This window comes from Epinephelus fuscoguttatus, linkage group LG6 (assembly GCF_011397635.1).
Source record: "Epinephelus fuscoguttatus linkage group LG6, E.fuscoguttatus.final_Chr_v1".
Taxonomy (NCBI): domain Eukaryota; kingdom Metazoa; phylum Chordata; class Actinopteri; order Perciformes; family Serranidae; genus Epinephelus; species Epinephelus fuscoguttatus.
The window spans coordinates 45,588,591-45,601,366 of NC_064757.1; the positions used below are offsets into that span (position 1 = coordinate 45,588,591).

The window sequence follows — 12,776 nt, forward strand, 5'->3', positions numbered from 1 at the left end:
ACGTCATCAACTCATGCATTGAGTAACATTACAAGTTAACGTTCCACCTTAAAAGTTGCCGGCAGTCGGCCCAGTGAATGAAGTGATTTTTTTCTCTTTCATTTTATAGTTGTAGTTTACTGATGTATGAACAGAGGTTACATAAAACCAGAGTGAGCGTCCTCTACTGACCAATCAGACTGCAGGGTTTCTAGCTCCACCTTTTAGTACCAGATCTGTGTGCTAGGTACCCCAACAGAGGGGGGACCAAACATGGGGACGCTAAGGAACGCTTCTGTTGGTACCATCCACAACTTTCACTGTGGAGACGGGGCTTATATTTACTCTGTTCCAGGTAAATGTCCTGTGTTGAAAATTTAACATAAAAGTACCAAAGCACTGGCAACAGAAAGTACTCAAAGTGTTCGAGGGACTCAGTCTCCTCATGAACTGTCTCAGCTCCACCAAAGAGACATTTCTCCTCTAAACTGCTCAGATATTTTATTTTAATCATTATTAGAAGTTTAAACAGGAAACAAAGAACAAGTTTTTATATTTTTACTTAAGGATGCAAAACTTTGACACAGTCGTAGTGTGAGTTAGTGTTCAGAATACAGAGGAGCCTCGTACGAAGCCTGGAAGTGTCCTTCTGTTTCCAGAGTGACCACAGCTCCCAGTCCGACTGAAACAGTCAGCCAGTTCACCACGTATCAAACTATTAATTATTCAGTGACATCAGACACCAGCAGAGATCAATACAGGAGCGTTTAGAGACAGTCTGACTGAAATCTGATGGTCTGTCCACAGAAATATGAAAAGATACGACAAAACTCTGAGATCAGCTTCTCTCTACAGCTCCAACATTTCTGATTAGATTTATTAATATAAGAGAAAATAACAGAACATATATATAAATTAAAACCAGTTAATGATAAATAGAACAGAGGGTGTTTGAGTCAGAGCGCAGCAGCTGAACACACAATATAAAGATCTGTCTACAAACACTTCGACTAGTGTGAAGAGTGAGGTTTCCAATAATAAATTAATAATAAATTAATTTTCATGAGTTTAAATTGAACTTTTCTTTCAGGAAAAATAGAGTTTTGCTGTTGTGGAAATCAAAAACCTCCTACAGCTGAGGAGTGTTGCTGCAGTGTTCAAAATAATATAATAGAACAGTATATATATTTACATATATGTTTAATTTCTTTACAAAAGAAGATGAAGACAAAAGAAAATGAAAAATCAGGGTTAAACTCAAATTTAGAATACTTAGTTTTCTTTAAATACTGTTAAATACTATTTATGGTAGTTTAACCATGTGTTATTATTTTCCATAATTACTGTCTTCTGTTTATCCAGCCTGTCAGTGGGTGTTTTGTTTTTTCCCCAGAGTTTATTTATTTATTTTTATTGATTGGTTGTTTTTTGTTGTTGTTGTTGTTGTTTTAAATTGATTTATCTATAAGTTTGTTTTTTGTGTATTCCTTTTGGCTGGGTTTTTCTGGGGGGTTTATTTTAGTTTTGTAATTTCATTTGTTTAGTTTATTTGGCTGAGTGGTTGGTTGGGTTTTTTTTAAAATTTATCTGTCCGTTTGTTTTTTTTTTTGTTTGTTTTGGTTTGGTTTTTCTGGGTTTTAAAATTTTTATCTTTTATTTTTTTTTCATTTTAGTTATTTATTTATTTTGGTTGGGTATTTTTTAGTTTTTTTTTATGTGAGAATAAATTTAGAAATTAAGCTTTTATAAAAGTATTTTTATAAATTCCACAGTGTGTGCTGTGAAGTGTGTTTCATTAACAGTTTGTTTCCTGCCTTATTATGTTGTTTTTCATTGTGTTTGCCTTCATGTTGTTTGTTTACATGTAGACTCAGTGCTTTGTTATTTAGTCTGGCAATTATTGTTTATTTTATTATTCTAATTTCTTATTTTTTATTTATCTATTGCGCAGATGAAATCACAGGTTTATTTTTTTTTATTTTATTTTTTATTATTTTTATTATGACATTTTTTGTTCTTATGTTTTGTTTAAATTTTCTTTAGTTCCTGACGACTCGTTAAAATCAGTGATTTTATCCTCTGATTAAATGTAAATAATGTTAATAACTGTTTGTCTCTGTTTGTGTTTCAGGTATCGATCGGGCTGCAGAGCCCTGAAGACAAACAGATACAGACATGATCCCCTATTCTCCCTGAGGTACACACACACACACACACACACACACACACTGTATGTCATTGTGAGTGTGTGTTTCAGGGTGTTCCCCATCACTGACCGCATGTTACCCAGACTGCCACGTGTGTGTGTGTGTTGGACAAAGCTGTGGACTCTGGAATGATCTCTTTGTGTTTGTCCGTCACTTCACACAATGCAGCGCTGTCAGCCCAGCAGCTGCAGCAGAGCCGTTTATACTGAGAGTCGAGTCAACGGTCTGAGGTTCACATCAGTCACACCATAAACACGCTGTCAGTTATTCTGCGTTCACACGACGAGCGGCGCCTCAACAGGCTACAGGTCATTTTCACCGACAGAGTGATGTCTGACACTTGTCGCTGCTGACACGTATCATGCAGTGCAAACAAAAGTTGAGCTGGCCTCAAGTTTTTCCAGCGTTCCAATGACGCAGCGAAGCATCAACCAATCATGTGTTCTTGTTTCCAGCTGTGGTCCTGTGTCATTTAGCTTTTGTTAGCTGACATTATGGTAGTATACGACGGTGAAATGTGACGTTAGAATGGGACTCAGACACTGACGGACTGTAGAGATACTTTTTTGACCAAATAAAAACTTGACGTTAAGTCGAGGTGCTTCGTGACAGGTAGCAGGAACACACAAGCCTGTGACCACGACGTCAACAAGCGCTTGAGCAACTCTTCAACAGTGACTCGTCGTCAGCGTGGCTTGTTATGCTGTTGCATCATCGCTCGTCAACCTGGTCTCACTCCGAAGTTGTCGAATACTAATGCTTGGGCAGTGACTTCCAGCGTCAGACACCGGTGAACAAAGCCGCCTTTTCATGTCAGCATGATATGCAGCCAGTCACCACTAGTGTGTAACGGTGCCAGGTCCCGGGGAAACATGGTGGGGCATCAATCAAAGCTGAGGCGACAGAGAGAGAGTAGTAGAGAGAGGCCAATGTCTGCTTCCTGTAAGATTGTAGAGCCAAACCCTGTTCTTTGTCCTGAACCTAACCACGTGTGTGTGTTGGCTAAACGTAACCACGTGTGTGTGTTGAAGGAAAAAAGTTAATTGCCAGCATGTAACAGGCTGAAGTTGACACGGCGTCCCAGAACGTCAAGAACCAACAGACGCAGGGTACCTTGGTCGTTGTATCTCAACTCGGGGAGGGAATCTCCAGGCACCTCATGATCCGATTACGATTCAGAGGGCAACGATTCGATAATAAAAAGATTATTGATGCATCACGATGTTTGATTTCAACACGATTTATTTTTCTCATTTTTTGGTGATCCATAATGAAATTAACAGATCATTTTAGTTGCGTACAGTGTGGCTCTTGTCCAGGTCCCCCTCCCCTTCAGCTGCCCTGCATTACCTCACTGTTGAACCAGGGGGCGCCGGTCAGATTGGATCTGTGGACGCTCTCGCTTGTCCATTATTGGATATATACATATACGGGACATACACACGCCTGCGTGGGCTCCAGTGTTCGCACAGCCTGCTGTAATATTTCCTCTGAAACAGTTTGCAATGCACCTTTTATTCAATGATATACGATCTGCATCCTTTGTATTTTAACAAGTTAACTGCACTGATGAATGAATGAATGAATGAATGAATGAATGAATGAATCTGCACCTTACGGGTTAAAACAAGCTGCAGCTGCTGTCTTTGTGAAGATGAATTAGTCCATGTTACCACTACGCTGACTTCACAGTTGAGTTCGATCTCTTTTGTTCCGTCAACATCATGTTATGAACAAATATTTACATAATCGATTACTGACGTTTGTGAACTGATGTCGAATCGTCAACGTCCGCATCACGATGCATCTGAGAGATGATTTTAGTCCCAACCTCTAACTGTAACTGTGGATGCCATCGACTGAACTCTGGTGTGTGTACGGCTCTGGTCTGGCTGCTCTCCATCATAGAAAGCTTCTGCAGCAGATTTCTGTTTTCCAGCTGACTCACAAGCCACACACACACACACACACACACACACGCACGCACACACACACACACACACGGTCGAGCATGTACCTTACCCTAACCCTCATTACCACAGGCCTCAGCCCACACCTGAACCTGAACCTTTAGACCACCAGTTTACTGTAAAATAAATACTGTCACACATTTATCTGTAATATAATTCCATGTCATGTCTGTGTGTCTCTCAGGATCTGACCAATCAGCAGTCAGGATGATGCCCAAGGTAAACACTGCGTCCTCGTCTCTGTGATGTCACAAAGAATCAGTCTGAACTCTTTAAAGTGTCTTCATATCTCTGAGGTTTCTATGTTTAGCTCCTGAGAGCACAGAGGGAGACACTGACACTGAAGGCTTGCAGCGCTCCTTCAGAGGGGTGTGCTCAGTACCGGGATGGTCACTGTGTCATTATAACACAGGGTGATGTCATGGAGGTGTGATGATGTCACATGTGTGCGTCCTGTCTTTGAGGGAAGACAAGTTTATGTGTAAAGCACATTTCAGTGGCGAGGCAGCTCAAATGTTTTATATGAAACACCACAAGCATCAAGACGAAGGTTTAAAGCCTCATCGTTTTATTTTAGATTTACTTTCTATCTATTTTATTTTATTTATTTGTTCCCTTATCTTATAATTTGTGTCTCGCTGATTTGATTTGAATATTTATTTTATCATCATCACTCTGAGTGAGGGTCTGAGGGGTGTATGGATTTGGGAGATCAGGGTACAAATGAACAGGATGGGTTCAGTTCATGTTCTCAGTGTTGAAGGTTTTGTAACCAGAGACCAGCTCAGTCTGATGTCTTTAATATGTCATCATATACTGGCAGAGTCTCTCAACAGCTTTGAGTCTGACTGAACGTGTCATAATGACAAACCCCAGTTCAGCTGCTTTGCATAAATAAAATATGTATTTTTGATTTTGGGGTGAACTGTCCCTTTAAGAGACCTGTGAGTGATGACATCACTGAGCAGAAACCTAAATGATCGTCATCGATTTCTTCATTAGCTGAAGTCGTCTTCTGTTAGGCTGAATATCAGTCTGTGTTTGACCTCTGACCTCTGCATGTGTGTGTGTGTGTGTGTGTGTGTGTGAGCAGCAGCTGGCTCAGACGTCTCCAGGGAGCGTGTTGTCGCTGAGAGGGTCGAGCGTCCCGGGATCCCCCGCCGCCGCCATCGTGGTTAGAAACACACACACACACACACACTCACACACACACAGATGAAGTTACATTCTCCTTCAGATTAATCTTGAGGCAGTAATCTGTAATCTGTGTCTCCCCCCATCTCTGTCTGTCTGTCTGTCTGCCTGTCTGTCTGTCTGTCCAGGCCAGGGTGGAGGACGGGGTCATCGGCTATAAGGACTTGGCAGCGTTACCCAGAGACAAAGCCATCTTGGACATAGAGAGACCAGATCTGATGATCTACCAGCCGCACTACAGCTACAGCCCGCTGGAGGTGACGATCAGGCTCCAGCACCTAACATCACTCTGCCATTATTATTTGATTAAAAAAAATCATTTTCAAATCCTCAGTATTTGAGGAGTTCAAGGTGCTCAACGCTCACATACTTTGCACCAGAACAAAAATCGTGTTCAGGTCTGATAGAAAATTTCAACAGTACGTTTCATCTGGAGAAAGGAAAACTGGCAAGCTCATGTAACATGTCAAGAAGTTCCAGAAAGCCTCTTGGAGCTGTACCCTACACAGGAAGTCAGCCATTTTGAATGTACTTTTCATTTGACCTCCAGGCGTCGTACTCCACCTCGAAATTTCACTGCATCAGCTTCAGATTTGGGCAGCACAGTCTTTTGAGTTGTCGTTGAACAGCACATCTGGGTCCAACACATACTCTTTACAGTTTCAGTGATTGTACAGACCCATGGCGCGATTTATTCGCGTGTATGAAGTGAGTCAATACAAACTATTCTAGCGTTCAAATTCATGTGAACACAACATTACACACATTGTCATTTCCAGCACAAAGCGTTCCGTGCAGGACGTGTCACAGAAATGCACAGTGTCCCACCAGCTGCCGTGCTGGTTGCAGCTATAATCTGTATTTTGTAGTTTATTTTGACTCAGTCCCACACACACCACCCTGCTGACACAAATACTCACTACATCACCAGATGTGGATTAATCCGCCACTGAAAATAGTCCCAAACAAAATCACTATTTGATGATAAAAACGACAGCGAGCAGGTGATTTAAATCCTCAGTAGGAACAAACTGGCTCGGAGCTCAGATACACAGACAGGAAGTCAGGAAATCCTGAGAGACGAACTGACATGTTGTTGATCTGAGTGTGAACATGAGATTTAGTGATAATAAGAGAAACGTAGAGCTCAGCAGACAAAGTGAAGTTAGAGAAGCAGGCGGTGCGGCTGCTCCGACAGTCGGTTAGTTTGTCGGTTGGTTAGCTCTTCATCTGGCTGCGACACGAGACATCAATCTGCTGCTTAGAGACCAGACAGCTCGTTACCACAGCTGAGACCCAGTGTGTGTGTGTGCGTGTGTGTGTGTGTGTGTCTGTATATAAAGCCAACATACATGTTTGTCTGAGTCTGGAGGACACAGCAAGGACATTTTTTGGTCCTCACCATCCTGTGGTCCATTTTACACCCCGCGTGTGTTCAGGCAGTCACATCAGGCTGTGATGTCTCCACTCTCTTCACACCGTCAGTGTTTGTTCTGTCACTGACAGGATCAGACTGTTATTCTACGTGTCTGACAGCATCATGAAAGGATCCCTACAGAGATAGAGCTTTGTGTTTAATCATAAACAGCCCTGAAATCACCGTCACCAAACCCACCAGACTCAGATCAACAGTCATGTTAGTGTGTACAGAGGCAGCATGTGATTTCAGGGCTGTTTGTGGTTAAACACAAAGCTCTATCTCTGTAGGGATCCTTTCATAATGATGTCAGCAGACACTTGGAATAACAATCTGAGCCTGTCAGTGACAAAACAAACACTGTTAGAGGGCTCACATCACTGCAGGGTACATTACAGCCTGTTTCACTCAATACTGCGTCTTTCTTTTGTCTCTCAACAAACTGATAAGTATTTTTTGAACTTGAAGAGCAGCTGCACTTAAACACATATCAAACACTGGTTAAGAGAAGAAAGAAACAAACCTTTTCGAGGATACCCTCTGAACCAAACCAAGTCTTTTTTTCCTTAGTGTATTTCTTAAACAGATCTGAACTCTGCTGATGCACTTTTCCTTCCTGGTTTGTTTGTTTGTTTGTTTAGAGCGTCTTCCTCGTCTTCCTCTAAAGCTATGTATGTTTGAGTGTTTCTAATCTATCTTTATGTTTCCTCCTCAGAGGTCCTTGTCTCCTCGCTCCATCTCTCCTCCTGCCTCCCCAGAGGTAAGACCCCCCCCCCCACACACACACACACACACCACCACTGTACACACTGTGATGGTTTATGTTCAAGAATTTTCACTGCAGCAGCAACATGAGCTCCAGTTACCCACATTACAGACAAATATCGGCCTTGTAAGTTCCTGAAAAACCACAGATACGTTAAATCAGTAGATTATCATGTGGCAGGAACCGTTCAAGAAAAAATTTAAGTTGAGTTAGCAGATTGGGGTACACAGTGCAGCAGCGTGATAAAAACTACCTGAAACAACAGAAACTGTTTTTGGAAAAATTAATTAAATAAATCTGCACCTTAAGGTGCGGACACACCAAACTGTCAAAGAACTAGCGGTGACGAAAGCCAACCGTTGCGTCGCCTCACGTCGCCCTGTGTCAGTTGCATTTGAACACACTACACGGACTACATCCGACGGCCAAGTAGCACGTACGTTCTGCGCCTGCGTGAGAGAGAGCGGAGTGAGAGAGTGGTACATCCTGTCAGCCGAGGGGTTTCCTATCTGTGCAGCCGAGCACCGCAGCACCTCCACGGACTATTACATCCAGACGGTCCCGGTGTTTCCTCCGCAGGCTCCACTTCACTCAGCTGCCCGATAAACCCGCTGCTTCTTCCCACTTTAACCTGAATAACAAACCAGGGCTCGGTGCTCCGGTTGGATCCAAACGGAGAGCCGGGGCTAGCTCAGAGACTAGCGGAGGCTAACTGGCTGTGCTTCCCTCCGGTCAGGCTGCGGCTAACGCTCCGCTAGCCGCTCCCAGCTAGCTCCGGTTTGTTATTCAGGTTAAAGTGTGAAGAAGCAGCGGGTCTGTGGGGCAGCTGAGTGAAGTGGAGCCTGAGGAGGAAGCACCGGTTAGCCCCGGTTTCACTACAGGCAGATTCACTCGCTACAGGGGCGAGGAAATAAAACCTGAACAGCCAATCAGAGTGATCTCTCTCACCGACAAGCTCCGCTGCCGACTCAACATGCTCAATCGGCCGAAAAGCTGCCAATGCCAAAGTGCCCATGGTGTGGGACACACCGCAAAAACTAGGGCGACAGATGCTCATCGACGGCCCGACTTTGGTCGACGGCCGACCGTCAGCTTGGTGTGTCAGGACCTTTAGAAGGTGTTTTAACATATCTCAGTTTAAGAGACCGAAAAACTTTGTGTGGACAAGAGGCTGAAACATCGAGGAAAATGTTCATTTGCAAAAATATCTGTGTACGTACAGACGAGGCCTGAACAAGCCTCTAAATATTTAGACTTTACAACATAAAGTGAGCCTTCAGCTGTCCACCTGTCTGTCTGTCTGTGTGTCTGTGTGTCTGTCTGTCTGTCTGTCTGTCTGTCTGACTGTCTGTCTGTCTGACTGTCTGTCTGTCTGTCTGTCTGACTGACTGTCTGTCTGTCTGTCTGTCTGTCTGACTGTCTGTCTGTCTGTCTGTCTGTCTGTCTGACTGGCTGTCTGTCTGTCTGTCAGACTGTCTGTCTGTCTGACTGTCTGTCTGTCTGTCTGTCTGACTGTCTGTCTGTCTGTCTGACTGACTGTCTGTCTGTCTGTCTGTCTGTCTGTCTGACTGTCTGACTGGCTGTCTGTCTGACTGACTGTCTGTCTGTCTGTCTGTCTGACTGTCTGTCTGTCTGTCTGACTGTCTGTCTGTCAGACTGGCTGTCTGTCTGACTGACTGACTGTCTGTCTGTCTGTCTGTCTGTCTGTCTGTCTGACTGGCTGTCTGTCTGACTGTCTGACTGGCTGTCTGTCTGTCTGTCTGTCTGTCTGTCTGTCTGACTGTCTGTCTGTCTGTCTGTCTGACTGTCTGTCTGTCTGTCTGTCTGTCTGTCTGTCTGTCTGTCTGTCTGTCTGTCTGTCTGACTGACTGTCTGTCTGTCTGTCTGTCTGTCTGTCTGTCTGTCTGTCTGACTGACTGTCTGTCTGTCTGTCTGTCTGTCTGTCTGTCTGACTGGCTGTCTGTCTGACTGGCTGTCTGTCTGACTGTCTGTCTGTCTGTCTGTCTGTCTGACTGTCTGTCTGTCTGTCTGACTGACTGTCTGTCTGTCTGTCTGTCTGACTGTCTGTCTGTCTGTCTGTCTGTCTGTCTGTCTGTCTGTCTGTCTGTCTGACTGTCTGTCTGTCTGACTGACTGTCTGTCTGTCTGTCTGTCTGTCTGTCTGACTGACTGACTGTCTGTCTGTCTGTCTGTCTGTCTGTCTGTCTGTCTGTCTGTCTGTCTGTCTGTCTGTCTGTCCGTCTGACTGTCTGTCTGTCTGACTGACTGTCTGTCTGTCTGTCTGTCTGTCTGTCTGTCTGTCTGTTTGTCTGACTGTTTGTCTGACTGTCTGTCTGACTGACTGTCTGTCTGTCTGTCTGTCTGTCTGTCTGTCTGTCTGTCTGTTTGTCTGACTGTCTGTCTGACTGACTGTTTGTCTGTCTGTCTGTCTGTCTGTCTGACTGTCTGTCTGTCTGTCTGACTGTCTGTCTGACTGTCTGTCTGTCTGTCTGTCTGTCTGACTGTCTGTCTGTCTGTCTGTTTGTCTGACTGTCTGACTGTCTGTCTGTCTGACTGTCTGTCTGTCTGTCTGTCTGTCTGTCTGTCTGTCTGTCTGACTGTCTGTCTGTCTGTCTGTCTGTCTGACTGTCTGACTGTCTGTCTGTCTGACTGTCTGTCTGACTGTCTGTCTGTCTGTCTGTCTGTCTGACTGTCTGTCTGTCTGTCTGACTGTGGTGTTCCTCCTCTGTGTTTCCAGAAGGAGTCCAGGGAGTGGCTGGAGAACCGTTCTCCCGGAGGCTCCTCCCCTTGTTCCACCATCCAGACCAGCAGATCACACAGCACACACACACCGCCCACACCAAACACACCACACACACCACACACACACATCTCCAGCACCAAGAGCACCATGCAGCACTTCCACAGGCCGGGTAACGACTTTTAATTTATTACTCTCACGTCTCTGTCTCCCTTAATCACCAGAGCCGCGCTGACACGGCGTCAGGGGTGACACGATATATTTAAAGCTCCAGTGTGTCGGATTCAGGCGGATATACTGTCAGAAACTGAATATAATATAATAACTAACATGTTTAAATGTATTTTAAAAGTCTCATAGATTGTCAGTGCGACTTTTAAAATCCCTGTAAACATGTCAGTGTGAGTGAAATGGTCCTGCAGTGAATGTGTCACAGTGGGACTAACACACCCAGATCATGTGACTCCTGCATGTATACAGTCAGTCAGACCCAAACTGGCCGAGGCGCTCTGAGCATGCTCCACAGTTTCCGCCCCGGGCTTTGACCCGGAAGTCCAATAGCATTAAATGTGTAAGAGAAGAAGAAGCCGGTAACAACATGGAGAAATCTACATCCAGAGCCGTGACTTTTTGGACGGACCAAATGTACAGAGCTGTAAAGTTGTCCGCCATGGTAGCAGTTAGCTGCTAGCTAACCGTAGCTAACTTGTTTGTCCATTGTTTGGTCTGTGACGTAATAGGTCAACAGGAAAAAGGTCCAATACTAACAAGCTGAAAGGGGGCATATCTCCACCTATCGTAGAGGAGTCGCACATACTTGGCTCAATAAATGGATTCCCCTCCCGTGCTTGTACACTGGGACAAGACGCCACTAAATCTCCCGCAGTCTGACACACTGGACCTTTAATGTTTGATCTAATCTGGCTGCAGTTATAGACGTGTCAGTGTGTGTTCAGGCCGATGGGCAACAGAACAGAGTTTTAAGAGTATTAAACATCTGTGTTTTATGTCTGTGTTATAAAGTGGCCGATGTGTTTCTTCTTCCTCTGTCTGAACTTCTTCGTCTCTCTCTTTCAGAAAATGGCACCAACATCTATAAGAAGCCTCCCATCTACAAACAAGGTGCAGTTTAAAACCATCTGATGATGTTTTTGTCCCTCAGAGCGTCAGTAAACACATTCATACTCAAAAAACAAAAACAGTGTGTGACAGATATTCAGCAGGTAGCAAAGATAAATGAACCAATAAGTCAGAGACACAGGATCAGAACATGTGACAAGTATTTTTCATGTCAACATGTGTGTAACTATGAGCTTTGTAGACAGTGGAGGAAATACTGACACTGTGAAGTACAAGTACTGCATTTAAACCTTCCACACATCTGGAGACACACGGTCAGAACAGATCTGAATATCGTCAGCATGATTTTAATCAGCTTTAACATGCTGTGTGTGTGTGTGTGTGTGTGTGTGTGTGTGTGTGTGTGTGTGTGTGTGTGTGTGTGTGTGCTGTGTACAGAAGCGTGTGTGTCCTCTCAGCTCCCTCAGGGGAAACACATCGTGGATTTGATCATCGAGTCCTCAAAGTTTCCAGCAGCTCAGCCTCCGGACCCGAACCAGCCCTCCAAGATCGAGACCGAGCACTGGCCCTGCCCCCCCTCGCTGGCTGTGATTGGTACGGCCCGGACACACACACACACACACACACACACACACACACACACTGAAACACACCTCCTGCTGTGTTCAGGATACAGTAAAAACAGAGACATGCTTCATGTGTTCATCTGAATATTCACCTTTCCTCTCCCCTTGTTTCCTTTCCTCTCTCTTTCCTCCTCTATTTCCTGCCATAACCTTTTCTATCCTTTCCTATTCTCTCTTCCTTCCTTTCCTCTCCCCTCTTTCTTTTCCTCTCGTTTCCTTTTACTTCACTTGGAAACACTCTCCTTGTTTCCTCTCCTCTCTCTTTGTGTTTCCTCCCCTTGTGTCCTCTCCTCTACTCTCACACTGTTTCCTCTCCTCTCTCTCCTTGTTTCCTCCCTCCTTGTCTCCCATCTCCCTTTTCCTCTATCCTTGTCTCCTGGTCTCTCTTCTGTTTTTGTTTTCTCTCTTCTTACATTGTCTCCTCTCCTCTCTCCTTGTTTCCACTCCTCTATCCTTGTCTCCTTTCCTCTCCTCTCTCATTGTTTCCTCTCCTCTCCTTGTTTCCTCTTTTCTCTCACACTGTTTCCTCTCCTCTCTCTCCTTGTTTCCTCCCTTTTTGTCTCCCATCTCCCTTTTCCTCTGTCCTTGTCTCCTTTCCTCTCTCTCTTTCTTTTCCTCTCGTTTCCTTTTACTTCACTGTCTCTCCTCTTGTTTCCTCTCCTCCTATGTCCTTGTTTACTCTCTTCATCTATCCTTATTTCCTCTCACCCTCTATCCTTGTCTCCTCTCTTCTGTCCTTGTCCATTCTCCTCCTCTGTCCTTGTTTCCTCTCCTTATTTCCTCTCCTCCTCTATCCTT

At 44.5% G+C, this 12,776-nt stretch overlaps 1 protein-coding gene across 1 annotated transcript in view; it reads left to right on the forward strand.

Annotated features, from left to right (window-relative positions):
* Positions 1–12,776, forward strand: part of LOC125890650 (dematin-like) — a 42,639-nt gene that overhangs the window by 20,756 nt on the left and 9,107 nt on the right. The window contains exons 2-9 of the mRNA XM_049579382.1: positions 2,111–2,176; positions 4,341–4,375; positions 5,250–5,330; positions 5,479–5,607; positions 7,483–7,527; positions 10,270–10,444; positions 11,350–11,394; positions 11,791–11,946. Of these exons, the coding sequence (XP_049435339.1) occupies positions 4,364–4,375; positions 5,250–5,330; positions 5,479–5,607; positions 7,483–7,527; positions 10,270–10,444; positions 11,350–11,394; positions 11,791–11,946 (643 nt within the window). The 5' untranslated portion in view covers positions 2,111–2,176; positions 4,341–4,363. The remainder of the gene's footprint in view (positions 1–2,110; positions 2,177–4,340; positions 4,376–5,249; positions 5,331–5,478; positions 5,608–7,482; positions 7,528–10,269; positions 10,445–11,349; positions 11,395–11,790; positions 11,947–12,776) is intronic.